The 27,730-nt window shown below is 32.4% G+C and overlaps 1 protein-coding gene across 1 annotated transcript; it reads left to right on the forward strand.

Annotated features, from left to right (window-relative positions):
- Positions 1-27,730, forward strand: LOC114328195 (uncharacterized). Its single transcript, XM_028276980.2, has 6 exons — positions 1-24; positions 4,846-5,113; positions 10,075-10,313; positions 17,947-18,688; positions 23,113-23,241; positions 27,455-27,730. The coding sequence occupies exons 2-6, from the start codon at positions 4,861-4,863 to the stop codon at positions 27,667-27,669; spliced, it is 1,578 nt and encodes a 525-aa protein (XP_028132781.2). The 5' UTR covers positions 1-24; positions 4,846-4,860; the 3' UTR covers positions 27,670-27,730.

Genomic DNA, 27,730 nt, shown 5'->3' on the forward strand with positions numbered 1-27,730 from the left:
AATATTTGATTTTTGATTTGGAAGGTAAGATTTACATAATTTTTATAAAGTTTTGCTACATAGTATGAATCTTTCTTTTATACTTTTTTAGACTAACAAATAAAAAGTTCTATACAGTTAAGAGAACGCTATATTATTACATCTGTTTAGATATTGTAAGGGTTTGTAGTGTAATTGAACCACTGCTGTATTAATCCTGTCATATGTGCCACAGGGAACAGTATTAGGTCCTGTCCTGTTTAATCTATATATAAATGGATTATTTTCATTACAGAGTACAGGGCACATAATTGGGTTTGCTGATGATACAGCTATTATTTATGATGCTGAGAATTGGTATGAATTAAAAACAAAAGCAGAATGTGATCTACAACTAATAAAAGAATGGTTTGACTACAAAATACTAACAATTAATTTTAAGAAAACTGTTTATCTACCAATATTTAACTCTAACTTGACCACTGATCTTTTCAAACCCCTTCAAATATCACATAATAAACAAAATTTTTATATTAAACCCGTAAGAAATGTTAATTAATTATTCGTGCTTTATTGTTAAACTAAGTATTTATTTTATTGTTTTCATTATATTATTTATTCTACGTATCATATTTACTAAAACATAACTGTGTATTTACAATTAAAAAAAAACGTACCTATCTATTTATTGTATTATATTATATTGTATTATGTTGCTATTTATGTTATTTATGTTATTTACGTTAATATGTTATTATTTATTATTTTATATCCTATTTACCGAAACAGGTGTATCCGCACCTCTCGGAGACCTTCGGCTTAATTTATTCACTTTAGCTGTAAATATCTAAAAAGATTATACCTATTATTGTTGAATAAATTATTATTATTATTATATAGTTTCTTAAAGAATAAAAATATTTCTTTATTGGCTTCTGCGCCAAATAATTTGTCCATCGTGGAAACACCGTATGGCAACCACATGAACTTCTATTGACCTATCAATCTGCTTCCTTTCACATGTACTACAAGATAAATTATCCATTTGGGTCTTCTTCTTCTTCTTTTTGTATAGATATAACTGTCTGTTTTTCAATGTTCCTCCAATAAGTTGCCATTCCATCGTTTTCGTGGTCTTCCCACTGATCGTCTTACTTTTGGGAAACCGTCTCTCGCCGTCCTATTTGTTTTCATGCGGCTTATGTGGTCGATGATGCGATGATCATGCACTTTGATGAGCTTCTAAATGGACCTGAAAAGACAGACGATAATAACGAGGAAACAGAGGATCTAGTAAATGAAATACAAAATCAACAGGGTGAAGAGCAGGCTCCGACTATAAGCGAAATTCAGAATATCATCGATAAATTAAAAATGAACAAAAGCCCAGGAAGCGACGGCATAACGGCTGAAATGATTAAATTTGGAGGAAATCAGTTAGTAGAGAAAATCCATAAACTAATTAATAATATATGGGAACAAGAAATACTACCTGAGGAATGGACAGAAGCAATACTGTGTCCTATTCACAAAAAAGGAAATATGGCTGATTGTCAGAATTATCGAGGCATAGCGCTGCTAAACATAACGTATAAAATATTGGCTATGCATATTAAAAACAGATTAACAACGAAGGTTGATAAAAGCATAGGAGAATATCAAAGTGGGTTCAGAAAAGGCAGAAGTACTGTGGATCAGGTCTTCACACTACGAGAAATACAGGCTGAAAGTTACGAATATAATAAAGACACCATGGTTCTTTTCATTGACTTTAAACAGGCTTTCGATCGAGTGAAAAGAAGCGAGTTATTCACAGCATTGCAAGACATGGACGTTTCTCTAAAGCTTATTAGAATTATAAAATTAACTCTCCAAAGAACAATGAATAAAGTCAAGATAAACAATACTATAACAGAAAGCTTCGAGGTCAAACAAGGAGTGCGGCAGGGTGATCCATTATCGTCTATAATGTTTAGCATATTACTAGAAAAGGTTATACAGGAAGCAAACATTAATAGAACAGGTCTAATCTACCACAAAAAACATCAGTGCTTGGCATTCGCAGACGATTTGGTAATCTTGGCTAGGAGCAAAATAGAACTTATAGAAACAGTCATGAAACTCGAGGAGAGGGCAGCAACCAAAGGATTGTATATAAATGAAGCAAAAACAAAGTATATGGAATGGACAAATAAGCAATTCGTTCGGGGGCAATACATAACAATGACAACAGCGAAGGGAACACAGTATAAATTCGAAGAAGTTGAGAGATTTGAGCACTTAGGAACTGTCTTCACAAGAGATCCTAACTGTGAAGAAGAAATACAAAAGAGAATTATGTCGGGCAACCGCGCTATATTTGCTCTTAATGGGTTGTTAAGAAGTAAAAATATATCACGAAGAGCAAAACTAAGAACTTACAAGACCGTAATAAGGCCGATAGTAACGTATGCCTCTGAAACATGGGTCACAACAAAAAAAACATCAAGAGTTGTTATTAGTTTGGGAGAGGAAAATACTGCGCAAAATCTTCGGTGGGAAAAACTTAAATGGACAATGGGTAAGAAGAACAAATAAGGAACTAACTGAGCTCTATTAAGATCCTAACATACTAGCGGTAATTAAGGCGCAAAGACTTAGATGGTTGGGCCATGTGCAGAGGATGATTCCATCTAGAATTCCCAGAATGGTACTAGTGTATTGGCAGGGAAAAGACGAAGAGGAAGACCGAGGTCACGATGGAGTAATGGAGTTAGAGAAGATATGAGAAGAATTAACGTAAGGAACTGGGAAAGAAAAGCGACTGACAAAAGGGAGTGGAAAAGAATAGTACATCAAGACATGGGTCTACTAGGCTCGTAGTGCTTACATATTATTATTATTATTATTATTATGTGGTCGATCCATTCTACTCTTCTGTTTTTTACCCAGCTATTAATGGTATCCACCTTGCATCGAACTAGTATATCTGCAAACAATCCATTTGAGTGATGAATAATTTTCAATTAGTCCTTTATTAGTTCGGTACAATTAGTTGCTTTAACTCCTAATGAAACATAGATCTTCTTCTTAAATACCGTCTCCCAATCAGAGATTGGATATGGTCATCACTATATTTACTCTATTTATCTCTGCACTGAAGAGTTATATTGAACTGCATTCAAACCAGTCCCTTAAATTCTTCAACCATAACAGTGTCCTTCTTCCCAAACTCCTTCCTTCTCTTATCTTTTCCTGTATTACCAATCTTAGCATTTCATATAGCTGTCCCTTATTACGTGTCCGAGATACCTATTGTAACTTTCTTATTTTTCTTCTGTTTATTATTTCGTATTCTTTACCCATTTCTCGCAATACTTCCGTGTTCATTTTCTTCTATGTCCATTTTATTCTATTCATTGTTCTCTAATACCAGATTCCAAATGACTGTAGCTTACTTATTTATTTATTTATGTGTTTTTTCTTCAGTCTTGTCTGTCTGGATAAACAATAATCATTTCTCTACACATCCCTTCACATTTTCCGCCTATCTCTTCCATGTCTTTCTTAATCTACATAATTTTCTGCGTCCATGCATTTTACAAACTAAGACAATCTTTTTAATTACTCTGACATGCATATATGCATAATCCATTTTTACTTTCTCATTACAGTTTCTTGAAGAATTTCCTTTTTTTTTCGTCAGACAGTCAATTTTTCTCAAATTTCTCACAACAAAGGTCTACAGCCCCCGACTTCGTATTTGTGACCCCATACATCTTTTCTCTATCGCAAAGAAGCCAAGAAACGTTTTTTTATGATTCTCACCATTTATTAATTACATTCGCTTAAGGGGATGTGTACGTAGTTTCTGCTGCAAAGCTATTCAAATAAGATTCATTTTTTTCGAATCCTGAGAAAACTAATAAGTATTTTTGAAAAATCTAAACACATAATGAAATATTACGTTATTGGCGAGGGCCGAAAGTCCCTGAGAAGTTACAGGGGTGAAAAACTAAGAGAAAATTTAGTGTGATATTTAATTTCAAATATCTCATTCAAAATAAACTTTTTATTTATTCTAAGGGACTTTCGGCCTTCGGTAATAATTTAGTGTTTCATTCTGCGTTTAAATTTTTCAAAAATATTTATTGTTTTTTTCAGGATTCGAAAAAAATGAACACAATGTCTGTGGTAATATTTTCCAAATCTATCTTTGTCATACAACGCACTAAGTCGAATAGAATATTGTCAGCATATTGTCAGTCAGACAGTAACAATCAGTGACAATTTTAAATATTTGACATGGCATCGGAAATATTTTGAGTTGTTGATTAAATAATATTGATAGTGTATTTGATAAATAATTGATTTGAGACGTGAACTTAATAAAAAGTTATTTATTGTTTATTATTTATGGAAGATCCAATGCAGAGAATACACTAGGATATATTCAGTGATTTTGTTGTTAAAGATGTTCAAAATTGTAAGCGTTTCATAGTAACAATATATTATTAAAAAATCACTTTAACACTTTTCCTCTTTTCTCGATTGAGTATTAGTTTTTGTTGTACAGTATATAAATTATTACAATCACTGAATACACAGTTAGTGAAAAAATTATCATATTAATTAACTGAATTAATAATTAAGGCAATTAATTATACAAGTAACAGTTATCCAAGAACATTCAAAAGCCATCTTTAAAGTCAAGTAAAGTTTACATATCCATACCAGTGAGAATTTTACTACACGTAATTTGCCGTGTAAAGACAGAAAAAGAAGGGATAGCTGTAAAATATTTGCGAATTATGTACCGATGGCCTTAACAAATAAAATACCAATTCTTTGCCTCCTCAAAATAAAATGAGAGTTTTTTAATTTCAGATTACAAGTGTTAAAATGCAGAAATACAACTGCAACATCTTTACTTTAAATCCCAAGGCTACAAGACTTGTGTCCCAACAAGACACAGGATTAATCCTACCAATGTGCCATACCAACTACTACGTTTACAATGTTGGTAAGACTAGTGTAAAGGTTACTGTCAAAGCAGGAACAAGAATTATGTGGATCAGAAATGTGAAAACCCTAACATTGGAACCTGGCCAAGATGCTTACCTTGATATGTCCAAAACCAAGTGCCTTGTTTCAGGTAATAGAATTTTTACAAGTTTTTTTATAGTTTGTATATAATTTCGGCAAACATTTAAATTTACTAAACATCTAGAAGCAACGATTTCAAAATGCCCCGTATTCAAACCTTTCTTATATTGGTCGAGATACGTGGACAATATACTTGTTTGATCAGAACTAACAGGCAACTTGAACAAGTTTTATCATATACTAATTCATTCCATAGTACCTAATATTGATTTTACAGTAGAGGCAGAACAGAATCAATCCATAGAGGAGTGCATATAGATTTTCACTTCGGAAAAAATCAAACAAGATAGAACTTTTTGTGATTTCATTAAGAAATGTTTAATAAACAACATATTAAAAAGTTCTACTCGAGAAGTGGGTGCTTCATTTTTTATTAAACAAATGAACTACGAAATTACATGTTTTTTTAAATAACTCCGAAAATATAAATTTTAGAAAAAAAGAATGTGTGTATACTTTGTACGCACGTAAGAAGTTATACTTCTATTATAATATAATTTCAACGAAATAAATATACCTACTTACTTATATATACAGTTACAATACAAAAAATTAACAATAATTACCAAAAATGCACCAAAACTTAACAATGCCAGATATTAAAAAAAAATTTGAATTGTCCGGGATTTGAACCCGCAATCTCGCGATTTTTTGATCTCTGGTCCAATGCTCTACCAACAAGGCCATCAAGCCGCATGCTAGTTACCTTTCAGATATACATAATTATACATCACGGTGACAAGTGAAATATAAAAATAGATGTTTTATTATTGTACGCCCAAGGAAGACAAATCCAAAGACACAAAATGATAATAAAAAAACCTTTTAAACCACCTTTTTCAAATTGCGCAGGTTGTATTATTAATCTTAATGTTAATAAATGAAATATAAATATTTTGACGTTTCACAATTTGACAATTCACTTTTAACTGCAGTGCCTTAAAAATTTTAACACACTGGTGCCTTAAAGTAGCATTTTTAACGCTCCTATGGAGTCCTAAAAATTGCATTTTTAACACGTTTGTAGAAAAATATATTTAAAAACACTAATATATTCTTTCCACACCTTTTCTGGACTGATACATACATAAATTAAAACATTTTGAAGTATAACTTCAAAAATATAATATTAAAACTATTTAAAAAGGCAGTATAACTATTAACTAACCTTTGTTGTTTCTCTTCCCACAAATTTTAAAACCCAACAACCATACATAACCAAACCGTCAACCGTCCAAACCACAGCTGAGCTACAGCTGCCATATTGGATAATTTTTGACATGTCATTTGAACATCCAATCAGAACAAATTTATAATGCGCATGCGCCGGGATCGTAGGTTTTAACATATAAAAATTCACCCTCATCTCGCGCGTAAAGAAGTATAACATCAAAAAACTGACTTAACCATTGAAAAATTCAGAAAATTTTACAAAAAAAATCTTATATAAAGAATTTTCTAAAATTAAATCTGTATCTTCTATAATTTTTTATTTATAACGCTAAAGTCACCCTTCTTACCAACATTGGCGCACTGTAAACTAACGTACGGCGAAGTGCACGGTTGAGTTACTTTAATGTAATTCTTTAACTAATGGATCAAATGAAATTTTACAAATTGAATATGAAAGAAGAATAATTAAGCTATCTTATGGTTATAATAGAAATAACTAAAATGTATGGGCATAAGTACGGAGTGGGCGAAAATGGAGCCACACATTAATTTTGTTTAAAAATGATTTAAAAATGTGTAACTAATACAATTTTTCTTATAAAACTCCCAATTTTGCACAACTTACCTTTCAAGCATCTTACTAAATGATGTTCTATTCAAAAAAAATCTCAAAAATTTATTTCAAATAATATGACGGCTTAAAAATGTAATTTTTGAAATCTTCGTAGTTTTATAGAATTACCACCACTTTAAGACGATATTACTCAAGTTTGAACAGATCTAATACAGTTTCATAAGTGCTTTTTTAAAGCTTAGGATGTAATCTTTAAAATGCACTGAATTATTTTACTTTAGAGATGAAATTAACTATTTCTTTTTAAAAAAATTAGGAAAGATAACAAAAATGTAATACAAAAACCGAAAATTACATACCAGTTAAAAAAATGTTTAAGCAAAGTAATCAAAATTTTTTTCTGTAAAACTTACCTAAAATACATTTAATAATAAGCATCAACAATAATAAATGTTCAGCAAAAAATTTTTTTTTAGCTCTTATACAGTATGTCTGCGTAACTTGGAATCTATTGATAACTTTTTTATTATCAGTTTTACGAAAAAAAGTTATTCTTTATAAAATACTCTGCATCGTATATAATCTAAGATGCAATCATCATATATTAAATTTAATTAATGTTATACGAGATATGTCAAAATATGAATTTCACTCCAGAGTAAAGTACCTTTACATTTCACAATATCGAAAATTGTTATTAAGAAAAGTTGTTTGAAATTAAAAAATTTGTTTCAGTGTTCAATTAAGTATATCCTTCTAATTAAAATATTGTGAATAATAAAGGCACTTAACTCTTAAGAAAAATTCATATTTTTTACATACCTCGTATAAAATTAAAAAAGTTTGATATCTGATGGTTGTATCTTAGATTCTAGACCAGGGAGAGCATTTTAAGAAGAATAACTTTTTTTTCGTAAAAGTAATAATAAAATAGTTATCATAATTGTAATAAAATGATGATGAGTATTCGTAATTTGAGAAAAAATTGAAAAAAATTTTCGATTACAATGATGTAATTGTATATTTAGACATAGTTTCTAATTTCAAACAACTTTTAATAATAGCATTTTTTGATATTCTGAAATATAAAGGTACTTCACCCTTTAACAAAATTCATATTTTTGACATAACTCGTATAAAATTGATAACATTTGATATCTGATGGTTGAGTTTTAGATTTTTGACTATACAGAGCATTTTATTAAGAATAACTTTTTTCCTAAGATTGATAATAAAAAGTTTTCCATGTGGTTCATAGCTACGCAGACACACTGTATAAGAGCTTCTGTATAAGAATTTTCAAATTGCAATGACATATTCGGATTCAGCATAATCAAAAACAAAATAGAAACATATTTGATCAAAGTAAAATGATGAATTTAACAATATTTTAAAAATTATTTATAAAGTCGGTTCGCTAAACTCAGACGCAACTGGCTAGATATTTTAGTCGATAGTTTTTTTGTTTTTTGCCAATTTTGCAAAAATTTGCAAAATTACTAACTATTTAGTGATTATTAACTATTTAGTAATTATTTTTTGCCAATTTTATTAAAATTGGCAAAATTACCGACTAAAATATCTAGAAAGTTGCGTCTGAGTTTAGCGAACAGACCATACAAAACATTATTGTTTAAACAATTAATAAACAATTAGCGGCCAAATCTGCGAGTAGAACTTTTTACTTTAACATGTATATAAACTAACAAAAAAAGTTTTAGAAAAATATAAGCTTGTTTGAATTTTTCCGAAACAATGCATGTTTACGTTCTAATTGCACTCCCCTACCATACATTTCCAAGATTTAAAAAAAATTTTCACGCTGGAAAACAGAAATATGCTTTATTGTCACTGAAAATTTTTACAATTTTATGGACAAAGCTTACATACAGTCAAAAGAAAAACATAATATAAATAACAAATAACAACTACAATTTAATAAAAAATTAGATAAATCGTCAATAATTACAGTATAAGATATAAAAGCCAAGACAAAAACAAACATGAGTTCTCCGTATTTGATAAACCTACCTATACTAACACAACTTCTTCTTCTTCTTCTTTTTGTGTAGACATGACTCTGTCCGTTTTTTCAATGAGCCTTCAGTAAGTTGTCATTCCATCGTTTTCGTGGTCTTCCCACTTATCGTCTTCCTTTTGGGAAACCGTCTTTCCCCGTCCTTACTACTATATTTGTTGTCATTCGGCTTATGTGGTCATTCCATTCTACTCTTCTGTTTTTTGCCCAGTTATTAACGTTGTCCACCTTGCGTCTCGGTCGTATATCTGCACTTCTAGCTCTATCCCATAATGTCTTACCACCCATTTTCCGAAGGATTTTCATCTCTGCTGTTTCTAGCATTCCTTTTGTCCTGTCCATATATATGTCGTGTTTCTACAGCTTATGTCACTATTGGTCTGATGATTTTTTTAAATTCTGCTTTTCATACCTTTCCGATATTTTTATTTCTCTATATTGTTTCATTAAGGCAACCTGCGCTGCGGCTCTGTTTGCTTTATTCACTTGATCTTTCACTTCTCTTTCGAGCTTTCCGTAGCTAGATAGTGTGATGCCTAGATATTTAAAATCAATTAGTTCATTTTCTACTTTTACTGTTATTGTGTTGTTTTGGTAGATATTTTCGATCGTTTTAATTATTACTAAAGTATACGAGAGTATATTCCTATATTAAACTGTAACACTTGTATACTGTATTTAAGAGTAAACAGTAGCGCGTCATCAATATTTTTGTTATTCGAAAGTTCAGAGCGTCGGTAATTCGACACTGACAGTGACATTATACTATCAAAAACAATAATTTTATACGCATAGGCGCGCGAAATGTTGCCGAGTCAGGCACGTTCGATTTCTTGTTATAGAAAATCGATTTTTAGTAGTTCCAATGTGACACAAAATCTAGGCATGGGATAAAAAAGTTTATTTGAAGAAAGTGTATTTTTTGTTCTTCTTAATGGCGGTACAGGTTCCTTTTTGCAATGTTTTATTTAGTTATAGAGTAATTTCCACACACTAATATATTTCTCAAATTGGGCTCTGTATCGCCATTCTTTATTATATTACGGATATGTGTGCCAGATATCTCGAAAAAATATTCAAAATTACAGCCGCAATCTTGGACCGCGTTTTCCGTGCGCTACTGTTGCCTCTTAATACAGCTATATAATTTAACATATTTTTGTAGGTGTGGACTTAACCAATACTGAAGACATCAGAGGCTACGTCCATTGCTGCCAAGTTACCGGCTACCCCTTCTACGACAATAGCGACTCTTCGATTCCAATTGACATTAATATGGTTTCCAAAATACTTACTTCAGTTGGACCAGCAGCAATACCAAAAGCTGCAGATGATCTATCAAAAATTATACATATTTTCTGGCCAGAAAACCAAGAGTCACTGTGGGAGAAAATCAATTCTGTCGTAAGTAATCATCGCAGATTTATTTAAGGGGAATCATCATCATCCAACCAATTTACGTCCACTTCTGTACATATGTCTCTCCCAATTGTTTTAATAATAATAATAATAATAAACTATTTATTACAGAGACAAAATAAAGAAGTAAAAGTACCAAATATAACAATATAGGAAAAAAAATTGTTTCCACACTTCACGGTTTTGTGCTGATTGTTGCCAGTTTATACTAATCTGTCTGATATCATCTGTCCATCGTGTAGGCGGCCTTCCTCTACTGCGTTTATCTTCTCTTGGTCTCCATTCCATCAGCTTTCGTGTCCATCTTGAATCTTTCAGCCTGGCGACGTGTCCTGTCCAGTTCCATTTGAGCCTGGTGATACGTTCTATAACATCTGCGATACCGGTTCTTTGTCTGAGATCTTTATTTCTTATTTTATCCCATAGGGTTACACCCAGCATGGATCTTTCCATACGCCTTTGAGCAACCCTTATAGTCCAAGTGGCGACGCTGTAAAATCTCTTTGAATTTACTAAATCTAGATTTTTCACAGTTGATTACTGTGATTGTGTAGAGAAACATACTGCGTTCGGTCAAGCGAAACGCAGAACAGGGGTTACTGAGAGGGTATCAAAGTTGCTTTCCTACGAAGGTAAATTAATCCATTTACTAAGGCTGAAAGTCAGTACACACATTCTAAATTGAATATAAACAAAATATATTATAGTCGGTCAGCTGTCGGTATATATTATAGTGGGTCCGTCGGCCCCAATTAATGTACAGGTTTATTCACTATATTTTGACCCCCTTGTAAACTGCTTTATTTACAGAATTAGAAAAAAATGTAAAATACAAAAGTTATTCGATTTTTAAATTATGATTTTTTGACATATACAGGGTGATTGATTAGTGTGAGGAAGCTCAGTAGATCTGTTATAGTAAAAATTACAAAAAAAAAGTTATTGACAAAAATTGTAGGCAGCTTTAAACTCCACATTTTAAAATTAGTTACAATCTTACAGGGTGTTTCATAAGATGGTGGCAGACCAAACTTATGTTTTTTTTAAATGGAATACCCTGTATTTTATTTTATATTGGAAATCCTCTTAACTTCCACATCACAAAAATATAAAGTTTTGTTATGTTATACAGGGTATTTAAAAAGTTATAATTAATATTACCCGAAAAGCGTATCAAGTTTAACTCCCTGTATAATTAAAAAGGAGTATAGTAACATTGATCTATTGCAACCATAGTTTTTTAATAATTGTTAAAAATTATAAAACATATTCGTTTGCATCATATTCGTTAAATCAAATACAGGGTAAGTCAAAATGCAACTACTTTATTTTCTTGGCAATTTTAAATAAAACACCCTGTATTTTATATCACTATCGAAAAGTACTAATATTGTACTTAAAATTTTATGAAGTACTCCCTATACCTAAAGTTATCAGTTTTCTAGATATTTTTATTTTTCCATCAAAGGATTAATTTGGTAGATATTTTAACGTTTACCAATAATTATTGTGAGTTGGTCATGATTGATTTGTCAGAAACTGACAGTTTGACATTATTGTTTATAAATTCAGTATTGGGGTACACCGTAAATTAGCAACAATTATTATTTAGTAATTCAGTAATTAATTCAATTTAAATTAGCAATAATGAATTTTACTACTGATGAAATTGTAGATATGATCTGGATTTTGGGGGAATGTAATAAATGGCTATTTGTATAACAAGGGAGGAAAGTGCTTCTTTTCCTCCCGACTCCCGAGAATGAAGTTTACTGCCCGACGCGTAGCGGAGGGCAGTAATCATTCAAGGGGGGAGAAAGCAATTTACTCCCATGTTATACATATGGTTTTTCCACCTTCCTCAAATTAATAACAAGTCATTTTTCATTTTTACTTAATTTATTTATGTAACTAACCAACAAAATTTATTAAAACTAAAACTAGCAAGTAGGTACAATATAACTGTCAATTGTCAAATATAAGTCAAATTATTAATGTAAACATTGTTAAATCAAAATAACAATTTACTGTTTTTTACCATTCTGCAAAATACAGGGTGTTTTATAAATATACGTTAAAATGTATAGATACTTAGGTAATAGAAAATAGATATTGTACAGGGCGTCAATAAGTTATATTTCATGAATAATGAAATACCATGACGTCACTTTTACTTTTCCTCCCTAGGGAGGAAATATATTTTCCTCCCTAGGGAGGAAAAGTACAACTTTGCTCCCTACAATCAGGTCCGGAAAAGTATACTTTCGCTAGAGGTAGGTGGAAAAATACATTACTATCAGCTAGAATTTATCAAGAACGGTTTCCAGATAGGCGGCAACCTAGACAAGATACATTTGAAAAATTAAAAGATCGATTTAACCGCATTGGTTCATGGCCAACTCACAATAACGTTAAAATATCTAGCAAATTAATACTTTGATGGAAAAATAAAAATATCTAGAAAACTGATAACTTTAGGTATAGGGAGTACTTCATAAAATTTGAAGTACGATATTAGTACTTTTCGATAGTGATATAAAATACAGGGTGTTCTATTTAAAATTGCCAAGAAAATAAAGTAGTTGCATTTTGACTTACCCTGTATTTGATTTAACGAATATGATGCAAACGAATATGTTTTATAATTTTTAACAATTATTAAAAAACTATGGTTGCAATAGATCAATGTTCCTATACTCCTTTCTAATTATATAGGGAGTTAAACTTGATAGGATTTTCAGGTAATATTGGTTATAACTTTTTAAATACCCGGTAAAACATAATAAAACTTTACATTGTTGTGATGTGGAAGTGAAGTAGATTTCAAATTTAAAATAAAATACAGGGTGTTTTAATTAAAAAAACATAAGTTTGGTCTGCCACCATCTTATGGAACACCCTGTAAGATTGTAACTAATTTTAAAATGTGGAGTTTAAAGCTGCCTACAATTTTTGTTAATAACTTATTTTTGTAATTTTTACTATAACAGATCTACTGAGCTTCCTCACACTAATCAATCACCCTGTACGTATGTATATCGTACTAGTGACGTCATCCATTTGGGCGTGATGACGTAATCGACTATTTTTTTTAAATGGGAATAGGGGTCGAGTGCTATCTCATTTGAAAGGTTATTCAATTTTATATTCAATAATACAGGGTGTAACAAAAATACAGGTCATAAATTAAACCACATATTCTGGGACCAAAAATAGTTCGAATGAACCTAACTTACCTTAGTACAAACATGCACACAAAAGAAGTTACAGCCCTTTGAAGTTACAAAATGAAAATCGATTTTTTTGAATATATCGAAAACTATTAGAGGTTTTTTGTTGATAATGGACATGTAGCATTCTTATGGAAAGAACATCTTAAAGAAAAATTATAGTGAAATTTGTGCACCCCATAAAAATTTTATGGGGGTTTTGTTCCCTTAAACCCCCCAAACTTTTGTGTCCGTCCCAAATAAATTATTATTGTGGTGCCATTAGTTAAATTCAATATTTATAAAACTTTTTTGCCTCTTAGTATTTTTTCAATAAGGCAGTTTTTATCGAGTTGCGGCTTCTTTTTTAATATGTTTACATAAAAATTTTATGAGGGTTTTGTTCCTTTAAACCCCCCAAATGTTTGTGTACGTTCCAATTAAACTATTACTGCGGTACTATTAGTTAAACACAGTGTTTTTAAAACTTTTTTGCCTCTTTGTATTTTTTTGATAAAGCATATTTTATCGAGATGTGGCTTCTTTTTTAATATGGTTCAAAATATACTCAAAAATGTAAATCATAAATAAATTTTCATATTATTACAAAGTCTCCATAACCGTACTTTACCATATACAAATATGTGGTGGATTTGACAAATATTCAAATATTTCGATAAAAACTGACTTTTGAAAAAGTACTAAGAGACAAAAAAGTTTTTAAAAACTTGTGTTTAACTAATGGCTCTACAATAATAATTAAATTGGAACGTACAAAAAAGTTTGGGGGGGTTTGAAGGAACCAAACCCCCATAAAATTTTTATGGGGTGTCCAAATTGCATTATAATTTTTTCTTAAAATACTACTGCCATAAAAATACCACATGTCCATTTTCAATAAAAAATATCTAATAGTTTTCGATATATTAGAAAAAATCGATTTTTATTTTGTAACTTCAAAGGGCTGTAACTTTTTTTCCGTGCATATTTGTACTAAGGTAAGTTAGGTTCAATCGAACTATTTTTGGTCCCAGAATATGCGATTCAATTTATGACCTGTATTTTTGTTACACCCTGTATAAGCATTAACATGATTAATTATACAGGGTGTCCAAAATTTTTTTTTAATTAAATTAATTCTTTAATTAATAATTCAAACAAATTTTTGGACTATAAATAATGATTTTAATGTTTATAGTACTGTATAGAGAATTGAATAACCTTTCAAATGAGCTAGCACACGACCCCCATTCTCATTTAAAAAAATAGTCGATTACGTCATCACGCCCAGATAGATGACGTCACTAGTACGATATATATGTCAAAATATCATAATTAAAAAATCGAATAACTTTTGTATTTTACATTTTTTTCTAAATCTGTAAATAAAGCAGTTTACAATAAGGTCAAAATATAGTGAATAACCCTGTACATTCATTGGGGCAGACCGACCGGCTCTGTCCCGTCATACAGCTGACCGACTATAATAACTTTTATTTATATTCAATTTAGAATGTGTGTACTGATTTTCAGCCTTAGTAAATGGATTTAATTACTTTCGTAGGAAAGCAACTTTGATACCCTCTCAGTAACCCCTGTTCTACGTTTCGCTTGACCGACCGCAGTATGTTTCTCTACACAATCACAGTAATCAACTGTGAAAAATTTAGCTTTAGTAAATTCAAAGAGATTTTTCAGCGCTGCCTCTTCGTCTATTACTTTCGACGTTGTTAGCCTTGGTTAGAGTCAGTGTCTCTGCTCCATATTATGTTATTACTGGTCTCTATCTATCTAATTAGCCTTCTTCGGTCCATCTTTGGACATAGGCCTCCCCAATCCTTTTCCATTCTTCTCTGTCTGTCGCTACGGTTATCCACCTAGAGCCAACGTGCTTCTTGACATCATCTGCCCATCTCATTTGTGGTCTTCCTCTGCTTCGTTTATATTGCCACGGTCTCCAATTTATGAGAATTTTGTTCCATCGATCTTCTTTTTGTCTTCTAGTGTGTCCGGCAAATCTGCATTTCAACTTTGCAACTTCTTGTCTAACATCCCTAACTTTGGTTTTCTCTCTTATCCACTCGTTTCTCTTTTTATCCAATAGTTTTATGTGCAACATTTGCCTTTCCATTGCTCTTTGCGTCTTTATGATCTTGTCCATGTTTGCTTTTGTAAACGTCCACGTTTGTGAACCATAAGTGAGAACAGGGAGTACGCATTGATTGTATACCTTGGTCTTAAGATGTTGTGGATATCTTTTGTTTTTAAGGATGTAGCTTAGTTTTCCAAATGCCGCCCATGCCAGTCTAACTCGTCTTTTGATCTCTGCACTTACTGGTAGCACACATTAATCAAACACTTTTTTTAAACTAATCGGTATACTGCTTCGAAATATATCCTTTCTTCAGTGCTCCGTAGGCTTCCCACGCAAGGGGGGATATTACAAGAAAAATTACTGAGAGACCATGTACGACTACTGGAAGTAAATTAGTTACTTATACAGGGTGTTTAATTAATAATTGTCCATATAGTAACTGGAGAAATCTTAGCACAAAATACGAAGATTTAACCTAAAACACTCAAATAAAATGTGGTTCCTTACTGAGTTACAGGGTATTTTATCTAAAAATTTAAAAACTATTTTTGCTCAGCATTTTAGAACTATTTGACGTATCATTTTCATACTTGACAGAAAGTATAGGTACTATACAAACTACTAAATTATGTTAAACAAAGGTTTATGGCTATTACCAGAGGCGTACGAGGGGGGAAAGTAAATGGTTGACCTTTTCCAAATTCTACGCCACTGGCGAAATTGCTATTTTAATTAAATTTTTAGATTCTCCAATACTTTCTATGAAAATAATTTACTATTCATTCGTAACGATAAAGTCATTAGTTTTCGAGATATATGAAGTTAAAAATGAAACGACACGGTTATTTTGATCAGTGTATTGTGTCGCTTCATTTTTAATTTCAAATAGGTCGAAAACTAATCATTTTATCGTTATAAATGAAGAGTATATTATTTACATAAACAGTATTGCAAAATCAAAAAATTACACTAAAATAGCAATTTCGTCAGTGGCGTAGAATTTGGGAAGGTTCGTAATTAAGGTATGTACGTATTATGTGAAATTTAGGGTACCTTAAGTTTTATCAGGGAAGAGACTGTTTTATCAAGGAAGAGGCTGTTTTATCAGTATTACACTCAATTATTGGCTAGAACGACGCGTGGTGATTGGCTGAAAAACCAAAAACGTCAGAATTTGACAGGTGAAAAAAATAATCAAAGGTAATACCACGAGTCCTCTAAATTTTATCGATAAATTTTTTTGTTTTCACGAAAACTTCTTTATTTGGTAAAATTACGAAAACAAACCGAATGATAAAATCACGAGTCCGAAGGACGAGTGATTTTATCCATTTCGGTTTGTTTGAGTGATTTTACCCTAAATAAAGAAGTTTAAGTATGAAAACGAAAAAATTTATCAAGCAAAATTTAGAGGACGAGTGGAATCTGAAAAGATTAGTTTGTGAACCAATATGTATTATTAGTAAATACGGGCATCTGTGAAATATTTTTAAGACAACTAGGATCAATGTCTTAAGTAGGTTATAGATAAATTATTTTATGATTTAAAAATGAACCAATTTATTTATTATATTGTTAATACATAAAAAGCTGTTTAATAAATCGAAAATGAACAATTATTAAAAACACAATTTTTATAACTAATATGAGATTTTCCAATGTCGTTCGTAAGGTATTATGTGAAATTTAGGGTACCTTAAGTATTATCAGGGAAGAGACTGTTTTATCAAGGAAGAGGCTGTTTTATCAGTATTACACTCAATGATTGGCTAGGACGACGCGTGGTGATTGGCTGAAAAAGCAAAAACGTCAGAATTTGACAGGTGAAAAAAATAATCATATGAATCATATCATAAATTATTCAAAATAATTGTGCCGTTTCATATTTAACTTCAAATATCTCGAAAACTAATGACTTTATCGTTACCAATGAAAAGTATATTATTTACGTAGAAAGTATTTGTAGAATCTAAAAATGGTACTAAAATAGTAATTTCTCCAGTGGCGTAGAATTTTAGAAGGGTCAACCATTCACGATCCCCTGTCGTACGCCTCTGGTAGTAACTAGAAACGTTTGTTTATCATAATTTAGTAGGGTGTCTAGTAGCCGTACTTTCTGCCAAGTATGAAAAGGATACGTCGAATAGTTTTAAAATGCTGAGCAAAAAAACACCCTGTAACTCAGTAAGGAGCAACATTTTATTTAAGTGTTTTAGGTTAAATCTTCGTATTTTGTGCTAAGGTTTCTCCAGTTACTATATGGACAATTATTAATGAAACACCCTGTATAAATATTTAGTTTTTTTCCTTTTAGATACTTCATCTGTTAGACACCTCTAGGCAAGAGCTTGTTCAATCCGTAATCAGTAAACTTGCCCAAATAGCAGAAAGACTTAGAACGGTAATGCATGAATTAGAAGAAGGAAAACCAACAGTTCAGCAGAAATTTTTGAGCATTCTAGAAGATCTGGTGGATTTCCAAAACAAGTTTAGACTTGAACGAAGAGAAACTCAAGAAAATCTTAGACCAAGCTACAAACTGCTTCCTTATTATTCTGCTGTTGTGAACTTGAGGCTTAAGATCAATCAGTTCGCTATAATTAACCGAGATAAGCTTAGTTTGGATGAAGCTGCCGTCAAGCACATTCAGGTGTGGTCTGATAACCTGATAAACGATCCAGAATCGGGAGCAATAGGATATATTACCTCCCTTTCCAAGGATCGGCTTGAGATGGAATACAAAACATGTTATGCAGAACTATTGTATGACGGTCTTGTAACTGTTCGAGGTTACTGTATCCTTAGCGGATTGCAGTTCTTCCCGCTCTGGAAATCAATTGTAGATTATCCAAATAGCACAGAGGAGCCCTACAATGATGTCATCATTTACTCGACGTACTGGGGTAGAGCAACACCTAGACTTCACAGGCAAATGGTCACAGAAGACCATGTTCCACCAGTGAAACCAGCTTTGGTGAACGGTAAACGTAACCAACCAACATCTATTGTTGTTTACACTTTGAAAGATAAAGTGTCTGGTGATCCAGTCATTTCTGGTAAGCATTAAAGATACTCATTTATTAACCAACTGTATACAAAATACACAAAAATGTCGTATCTCATACTGCCCATGTTAGTGTAATTGTTATGTAAAGATTCTCTTCTAAATCACTTATTTTGCTTTTCTTGTGTGTCTATTTAATTTCCACGAATTAAGACTAGGTAGTATGACAGCTGGACATCAACATCATAAGAGTTGATATGATAAAATAAACAAAACCATGTCCTACAAGAAAAACAAGAAAAAGAATTGACCCATTTTGTATAGTTTGCCTGCTCTTTAAGACTTGGTAACTCTTGTAATACACACAATTTGTGAATAACGGTGTACTTCATATGATGAGCTAATTATGGTGACGCTGTCTGGGAATTGAGGATTTAGTATGGTGTAGGTGCGTATGTGCAAGCAACTACTAATGAAAGGGTTTAAGGAAATTTATCCCGAGGCACGAAAAAGATGGCTTAAAATAAATGAAACAAGAACCAAGTACATGCGAAACAAACACCTCACACAGAAAGGAATATCGCAATACGCAACTATACTATTAGTCGAAGCAATAAAGCACTGAACCTCCGAAAAAAAAACCACAAGACGGATCTTAATAATTCTTTTTGCATTCGATTCGTGAATGCGCCAGGAAACTTTGTGAACCGGAGCCATGATACAATATTGAAAAACTTCATACAAAAAATGCATTCTTAAAGTGCATCTCAAACAGACAATAAAAAAATCAGAACTCGTCAATTATCGGCGGAAATGAGTTCAATGTTGTTATTCAGGGGTTTTTGGGGTCGCTGAAAACGAATATGACGTGAAAAGTGATCTCCGGAGTATTTGGTGACGAAGGTACCTACTGCAGTCGCGCACCCAGGGGGGGGGTTTTGGGGGTTAAAACAGGGCATATCAAAAAATATAAAGAATAGTAGGAAAATGTAACTTGTCTTTCACAAACAATACAAAATAATTTCAGTGCCCAAGCGAAGCTAGGGAAAATAATCCCCGGACAAATAATCCCGGAGAAATAATCCCGGACAAAAAATCCCTACCAATTATTCCTGGACAAAAAATCCTCAGACAAAAAATTATTTAACAAAAAATCCCCGGACAAAACATCCTCACAAAAATGCCGGACAAATAATCCCCACAATTTTTTTTTTGGCAAAATATCCCCACAAAAAATCCCCAAGAAATATTTGCTGCCGAATAGTTCTCTAAAAATTTTCCCGTGAATGCAATAGACTCAAATGTTTTTCAGCCTCAGTGCATGAGAGCTATAGCAATCGCCATGAAACCGGTTTTCGGCACGAAAATAATGATTAGCAGTTAAGATTAGGTAAGCATAAACTGTTTTTTCGATTACCAAATTGCGAATTTCAATTCCATGCCGAAAACTTCAAATTTTACATGAAAAACGAGTGTGAGTTTTTTCAAAAATCGTGGAAGATATGGGGAATGAGCTAAGGCTGTGAGAACCATGTTGTAATTATTCGATTAAATCTTTTACTCATTCTGCTTTGAATAACTATTTTCAAAACATTGCCTATTCGTGATGAAAACTGTTGGTCCTAAAAACGATAATCTTGATTGTAATGCAGAAAAAACCTGTTCCTTTTAGGAAGAGCAAAATAGAGCAAAAATGTAGGATCAAAAATATTTAGTCATTATCATCATCAATGGCGTTATAACTCTTCCTTATAACTCTTTCTTATAACTATAAGTGTCTTTGCGAGTGGTTTACTATTGCCTTCCATGTTGGTTGGTCCTGTGCCGCTATTTCCCATTGTCTCACTCCCATTTTCTCCAGATCTTCTCTGACTGCATCTTTCTACCTTTTTCTAGGCCGTCCTACAGACTTTCTCCCAGCTGGCCTCTCCCCGAGCTGCTATGTCTGGTTTGATTTTTGGATAAATTTTTCGCATGGCATATTCTAAGGCCAGGTTAAACAACAATGGGGACAACGGATCTCCCTGTCTCAGTCCAGAATTTACGCAGAAAGCATTTGATATTTCCCCACCTCTTCTAACTTCAAAGAAGTTACTTACAAACATTTGCGTTACCGCAGTTAGTTTCTTGGGTACGTCTAGCTTGACCAGTTTATTCCATAGTGTAGGATGATTAATTAAATCATAAGCCTGTTTGAAATCTATAAAGATCTGATGCACGTCTTGATTATATTCCCAATCCTTTCAAGCATTTGTCTATCAACAATCGATCTTGCGGGCCTGAAATCACACTGGTAGTCACCATTTCTTCGACGTATGGTAGTAATCTCTTTAGTAATACATATCGAAAAATATTTAGTCATCAGTTTCAATTCACTGTAAGCAACATTTCAAAAACCTGCTTCAAAAGCTTTCAAAAGATATGTCAAAAACCTGTGTTCTGCGTTTTCATAACAAAGCTAAGCATTCTTAATAGAGCAAAAATTTTTTATGGATGCACACAGATAATAGGCAATGTTTTGAACATAGTTATTCAAGGCAGAGTGAGCAAAAGATTTAAGCGAATAATTACAACATGATTCCCACAGCCTTAGCTCATTTACCATATCTTCCACGATTTTTGAAAAAACTCACACTCGTTTGTCATGTAAAATAATTTGAAGTTTTCGGCATGTAATTGGAATTCGAAATTACAATAATTCATGATTAATCCTAATTACTAATCATTATTGTCGTGCCGAAAAGCGGTTTCATGGCCATTGATATAACTCTTAAGCACTGGGGCTGAAAAACATTTGAGTCAATTGCGTTCACGGGAAAACTTTTAGAGAACTATTCGGTAGCAAATAATTCATGGGGATATTTTGTCGAAAAAAAAATTTTGGGGATTATTTGTCCGGGATTTTCTGTCGGGATTTTTGCCCGGGAATTATTTGTCTGGGGATTTTTTGTCCAGGAATAGTTTATGGAGATTTCTTGTCCGGGATTATTTGTCCGGGGATTATTTGTCCGAACCCCGCCCAAGCCAACCCCCCCCCCAGAGGAAAATTCTGGGTGCGCCACTGAGCTACTGTGTACCCCGTCTTGTGGAGTTTTCGAAAAATTCATTAAAAATTAGTCAAAAATCATACTCGGGATTTTTGGGGTCGCTAACGACGAATATGGCATCGGAAGTACTCTACGGAGTACTTGGTACCCAGGGTACCTACTGTTTACCTCGTTTTCTGGAGTTTTTGGTAAATTCATTAAATCATTAGTTAAAATTTATTACTTAGGGGTTTTTGGGGTCTCTGACGACGAATATGACATCGGAAGTGATCTCCGGTGTACCTGGTGCCCAGTATACCTACTTTTTATCTCGTAACTAATGATGTTTGATTAATTTTTTAATGAATTTGCTGAAAACTCCAGAAAAAGAGGTAAACAGTACCCTAGGTACCAGGTACTCCGTAGATCACTTCCTATGTCATATTCGTCGTCAGCGACCCAAAAAACCCCTGAGTAATGATTTTTGGCTAATTTTTTAATGAATTTGCCGAAAACTCCATAAGAAGTAGGTACCCTGGGCACCACGTATTCCAGAGATCGCTTCCGATGTCATATTCGTCGTTAGCGACCCCAAAAATCTCCGAGTATTTATTTTTGACTAATTTTTTAATAAATTTCTTGCCGAAAATTTCACAAGAGAGCTAAATATTAGGTACCCTGGGCACCAAGTACTCAGAAAATCACTTCCGATGTCATATTCGTCGTTAGCGGCCCCAAAAAACCCCGAGTAAATAGTAGGTACCATTGGCAACAGGTACTCCGGAGATCACTTTTGACGTCATATTCATTTTCAGCGACCCCAAAAACCCCCCGACTAACAAAATTGAACTCATTTCCGCCGATACCTAATTGATGAGTTCTGAATTTTTTATTCTCAGTTTGAGATGCACTTTAAGAATGCATTTTTTGTATGCAGTTTTTTAATATTATATCATGGCTCCGGTTCACAAAGTTTATTTGCGCATTCACGAATCGAATGCAAAAAGAATTATTAAGATCATATGTGGATGCCTTCACATATCTGGGCACAGAAATCAATCAAAAGAATTCCAAAAGTAGCGAAATTAATGCACGTATTTCCAGTGCGAATCGTACATACCTATTATGGTATAAAAGCTTGATGACATCGAAATTATTACACAAAAGAACCAAAATGACTATCTACAGAATATTAATTAGACCCGTAGTAGGTAACCTATAATTGTGAGACCTGGGTAATGAAAAAAAAAGGATGAAACGCAACTTAGGACATTTGAGAGAAAGAAACAAAACACCGAGAAAAGTATATGGCCAGTTGCAAGAAGAATAATGTGTGTATGTGTAAAAAAATATTTAGACATTATTTTATATTGACATTATTTATATTAATATTATTTTAATTTTTTCCTACACAGTTTTTCACAGATTTTGTTTCGAATTTAAATTTTAGGTCTTACTGTTCAGTATGAAAACGGCGAAAAAAGTGTTACTGGCAAAGTGTCTCCCGACTTTCAAATAATTGAGTTTGATGGAAATCATGTAACTTCTGTTAGTGCTTATGGTTGGGGACAAATTGACGGTATGTATTTTAATAATACATTAAATACTGTATAATAGTTTTTATGATTAGATGATATAGCCATCTAATTTGAGTCATTTTTGCCAAACTTTCAGTCATAACTTTTTAACCGGAAATGATATAGGTCTGGATCCCGCGTATGAAAAAAAAGTTGATTAATAGCAAGCTGAAAATTTGTTAATAGCTTAAGGGTGTCTAGTCGGACCAACTTTGATATATGGGAACACTGGAACAGGGGAAGTTTTAATTGTGGAACAGTTTAAAAATTTGGAACGGTCAGACCACGAAAACGGCACAAGTATTTTGTCCGACAGAACAGATTTAAACTCTTCGAACAGAGATTAAACTCTCATGCAAAAATCAGACTGCTATGTATCACCAAATGGGCGTTTGATCGGAGAGTTCAAGTCTGTTCTGTCGGACAAAATAAATGTGCCGTTTTCGTGGTGTGACCGTTCCAAATTTTTAACCTGTTCCACAATTAAAACTGCCCCTGTTCCAGTGTTCCCATATATCAAAGTTTATCCGTCTAGACACCCTTAAGCTATTAACAAATTTTCAGCTTGCTATTAATCAACTTTTTTTTCATACGCGGGATCCAGACCTAATATCAAAACCGAAATTAAATATTTGAACTCGACTTTTCCATACGCCATGATTCATATAATATTATATTTAATTTACTATTTCTGAGAATACAATGTGGCACTTACGATTACGTCTTTGTAATTGGAAGTGATATACAGTGCGTCCATAAAGTAACGCATAAATTCATTATTTCGTACACCGGCGATTTTAAAGAAAAATCCTGAAACACGTCGATTTTTATTTTTAATTTCCGATTTTTTGGCACATATATTATACTAGTGACGTCATCCATCTGGGCGTGATGACGTAATCGATGATCTTTTTTAATGAGAATAGGGGTCATGTGATAGCTTATTTGAAAGGGTATTCAATTCTCTATTCCCTAATATAAACATTAACATGATTATTTATACAAGGTGTTCAAAAAACATTTTTTTAATTAAAACAATTGAGACAAAACGAAGAATGTATGTAATTTATTTAATTTAAAATACGTTTCAATGTTGTCAGAAAACAGGAAAAAAATGTTTATTTGACAAATACATATTGTTTTTCGCTTAAATTTAATGTTAAAGCTGCCACCCACCAGGCTCTTGCCAGTTTGAACATTTCGTTTAAGCGAAAATCAATGTTTATTTGTCAAATAAAATTTTTTTCTGTTTTCTGACCGTGGTAAAACGCATTTTGAATTAAATAAATTACATACATTCTTCGTTTTGTCTCAATTATTTTAATTGTAAAATGTTTTTTTGAACACCCTGTATAAATAATTATGATAATGTTTACATTAGTGAATAGAGAATTGAATACCCTTTCAATTGAGCTATCACATGACCCCTATTCTCATTTAAAAAATCATCGATTATGTCATCAGGCCCAGATAAATGACGTCACTAATATGATATATATGCCATAAAATCGGAAATTAAAAATAAAAATCGACCTGTTTCGGGATTTTTCCTTAAAGTCGCCGGTTTACGAAATAATGAATTTATGCGTTACTTTATGGACGCACTGTATAAGCTCTGGATGAGAGCTCACACTTATTCTCTTTGTGAACTGCGGCAAGATTGTGATCACTAATTTATTCAATTGAATATACTGCCGTGCTAAGCCCAAAGGCGGTAACTGATTCTTTATCGAAAATGAGATTGTTGTATTTCTACGTAGATTATAGGTATTTAGAATATTTTTACCAAGTCCTTAGAGTTGTAGAACTATTATAATAGGTATCTAGAATATATACAAAGTCTTTGGAGTTGTAGAAGCATTATAATATAATGAAACCTACCTAGAAATACAAAAATGTCATTTTGATAAAAAATCAGTTACCGCCTTTGGGCTTAGCACGGCAGTATAATGTTTTCACCTTTTCTACAACATTAAAAAAATAGTGAATACCTTGAATTATCGATGTCTGTCTGTCCGTTCGTCTGTTATCAATTAGTGATGCCGAAAAAGTAACTATTCGTTACAAAGTACTCGTTACTTACGAATACCGAAAGTAACGATTACTATACAGAGAGGCAAATCGTTACTTTGATTACTCTGAGTAGTAACGACTATTGTATCTACTTTGATTACTTTGGTTACTCTGATTACTTCGTTACTTCACACCAATCGTATTAGAGCGAGTAACGACTATTGTATCTACTTTGATTACTCTGATTACTTCGTTACTTCGTACCAATCGCATCAGAGTGAGTAACGACTATTATAAATATCTACTTTGATTACTCTGATTACTTCGTACCAATCGTAACAGAGCGAGTAACGACTATTATATCTATTTTGATTACTTTGATTACTCTGATTATACTCGTACTTCGTGAAGTTCGTTATTATATCGGAATACCTATACAAAACACCTACCTACTGAGAAATACGATTCTCCGTATGATTACCAGTACTCAAATGCAAAAGTAACAAAAGTAATCATAGTAATCAAATCATTTTTATCCCTTAAACAGATTGGTGAAGGTCGTTGTTATATCGGAATACCTATACAAACCTACCTACTGAGAAATACGATTCTCAGTATGATTACCGGTACACAAATACAAAAGTAACAAAAGTAATCATAGTAATCAAATCATTTTTATCCCTTAAACAGATCTGTGAAGGCCGTTGTTATATCGGAATACCTATACAAAATAGCTACCTACTGAGAAATACGATTCTAAATATGATTACCGGTACTCAAATACAAAAGTAACAAAAGTAATCATAGTAATCAAAGTAACGAATACTGTAAATGATTAGTTTATACAAAATACCTACCTACTGAGAAATACGATTCTCGATATGATTACCGGTACTCAAATACAAAAGAGACAAAAGTAATCATAGTAATCAAATCATTTTTATTCCTTAAACAGATCGGTGAAAGTCGTTGTTATATCGGAATACCTATACAAAATACCTACCTACTGAGAAATACGATTCTCAATATGATTACCGGTACACAAATACAAAAGTAACAAAAGTAATCATAGTAATCAAATCATTTTTATCCCTTAAACAGATATGTGAAGACCGTTGTTATATCGGAATACCTATACAAAATAGCTACCTACTGAGAAATACGATTCTAAATATGATTACCGGTACTCAAATACAAAAGTAACAAAAGTAATCATAGTAATCAAAGTAACGAATACTGTAAATGATTAGTTTATACAAAATACCTACCTACTGAGAAATACGATTCTCGATATGATTACCGGTACTCAAATACAAAAGAGATAAAAGTAATCATAGTAATCAAATCATTTTTATTCCTTAAACAGATCGGTGAAAGTCGTTGTTATATCGGAATACCTATACAAAATACCTACCTACTGAGAAATACGATTCTCAATATGATTACCGGTACACAAATACAAAAGTAACAAAAGTAATCATAGTAATCAAATCATTTTTATCCCTTAAACAGATCTGTGAAGGCCGTTGTTATATCGGAATACCTATACAAAATAGCTACCTACTGAGAAATACGATTCTAAATATGATTACCGGTACTCAAATACAAAAGTAACAAAAGTAATCATAGTAATCAAAGTAACGACTACTGTAAATGATTAGTTTATACAAAATACCTACCTACTGAGAAATACGATTCTCGATATGATTACCGGTACTCAAATACTAAAGTAACAAAAGTAATAATAATAATAATCAAAGTAACGAATACTGTAAATTATTACTTTATACAAAATACCTACCTACTGAGAAATACGATTCTCGATATGATTACCGGTACCGGATACAAAAGTAACAAAAGTAATCATAGTAATCAAAGTAACGAATACTGTAAATGATTACTTTATACAAAAGTAACGATTTGTAACGAATACTCGAAAGTAATTATAATCAACATCACTATTATCAATCCATGAAAAGAACTCCTTCATTATTAGAACAGATATACTTCGGACTTACGGTTACAGTCGTCACAATAGTACAAGCAATATATTTTTCGACGCGCCTTAACTAGATCTTGGGTAAAAATGTAGGACTTAAGAAGTCCAATTGCTTCTTTACATGAATATGAACGCTATGACTGTGTTACACACATTTTAGATTGCGGTATAGTAATTTATAAAAGAAAACTGTTTTGTTTTAGGTCTCAAATTTTCATTCTGCAACGGTCACTCCGTAACTGTTGGAACTACATCGAGCGATAAGCATGAATACCATCTTCAAAACCACCACATTGTTGGCTTCTTCCTTGCTAATGATTTTGACCCACTTGAAGGACAAGCTGCGAATATCTTCGTCAGCTTCCAACTGTGCCAAGTAGATGGATCGAGTAACGACAAATGCGTTATAAGCCGTTAATGTATTGGCTTTATAATGTGTCACTATAATATGTATTAAAATAAAGATTTACTATTATGTA

This window comes from Diabrotica virgifera, chromosome 6, assembly GCF_917563875.1.
Source record: "Diabrotica virgifera virgifera chromosome 6, PGI_DIABVI_V3a".
NCBI classification, from domain to species: Eukaryota; Metazoa; Arthropoda; class Insecta; order Coleoptera; family Chrysomelidae; genus Diabrotica; species Diabrotica virgifera.

What these genes read in the sequence shown, in the direction of transcription:
- LOC114328195 (XM_028276980.2), top strand. Translation starts at nt 4,861, where the DNA reads ATGCAGAAATACAACTGCAACATCTTTACTTTAAATCCCAAGGCTACA. An exon ending in GGGAGAAAATCAATTCTGTC is followed by an intron (nt 10,314 to 17,946) that starts GTAAGTAATCAT and finishes TTTTCCTTTTAG; the next exon opens with ATACTTCATCTGTTAGACAC. An exon ending in TGGTTGGGGACAAATTGACG is followed by an intron (nt 23,242 to 27,454) that starts GTATGTATTTTA and finishes GTTTTGTTTTAG; the next exon opens with GTCTCAAATTTTCATTCTGC.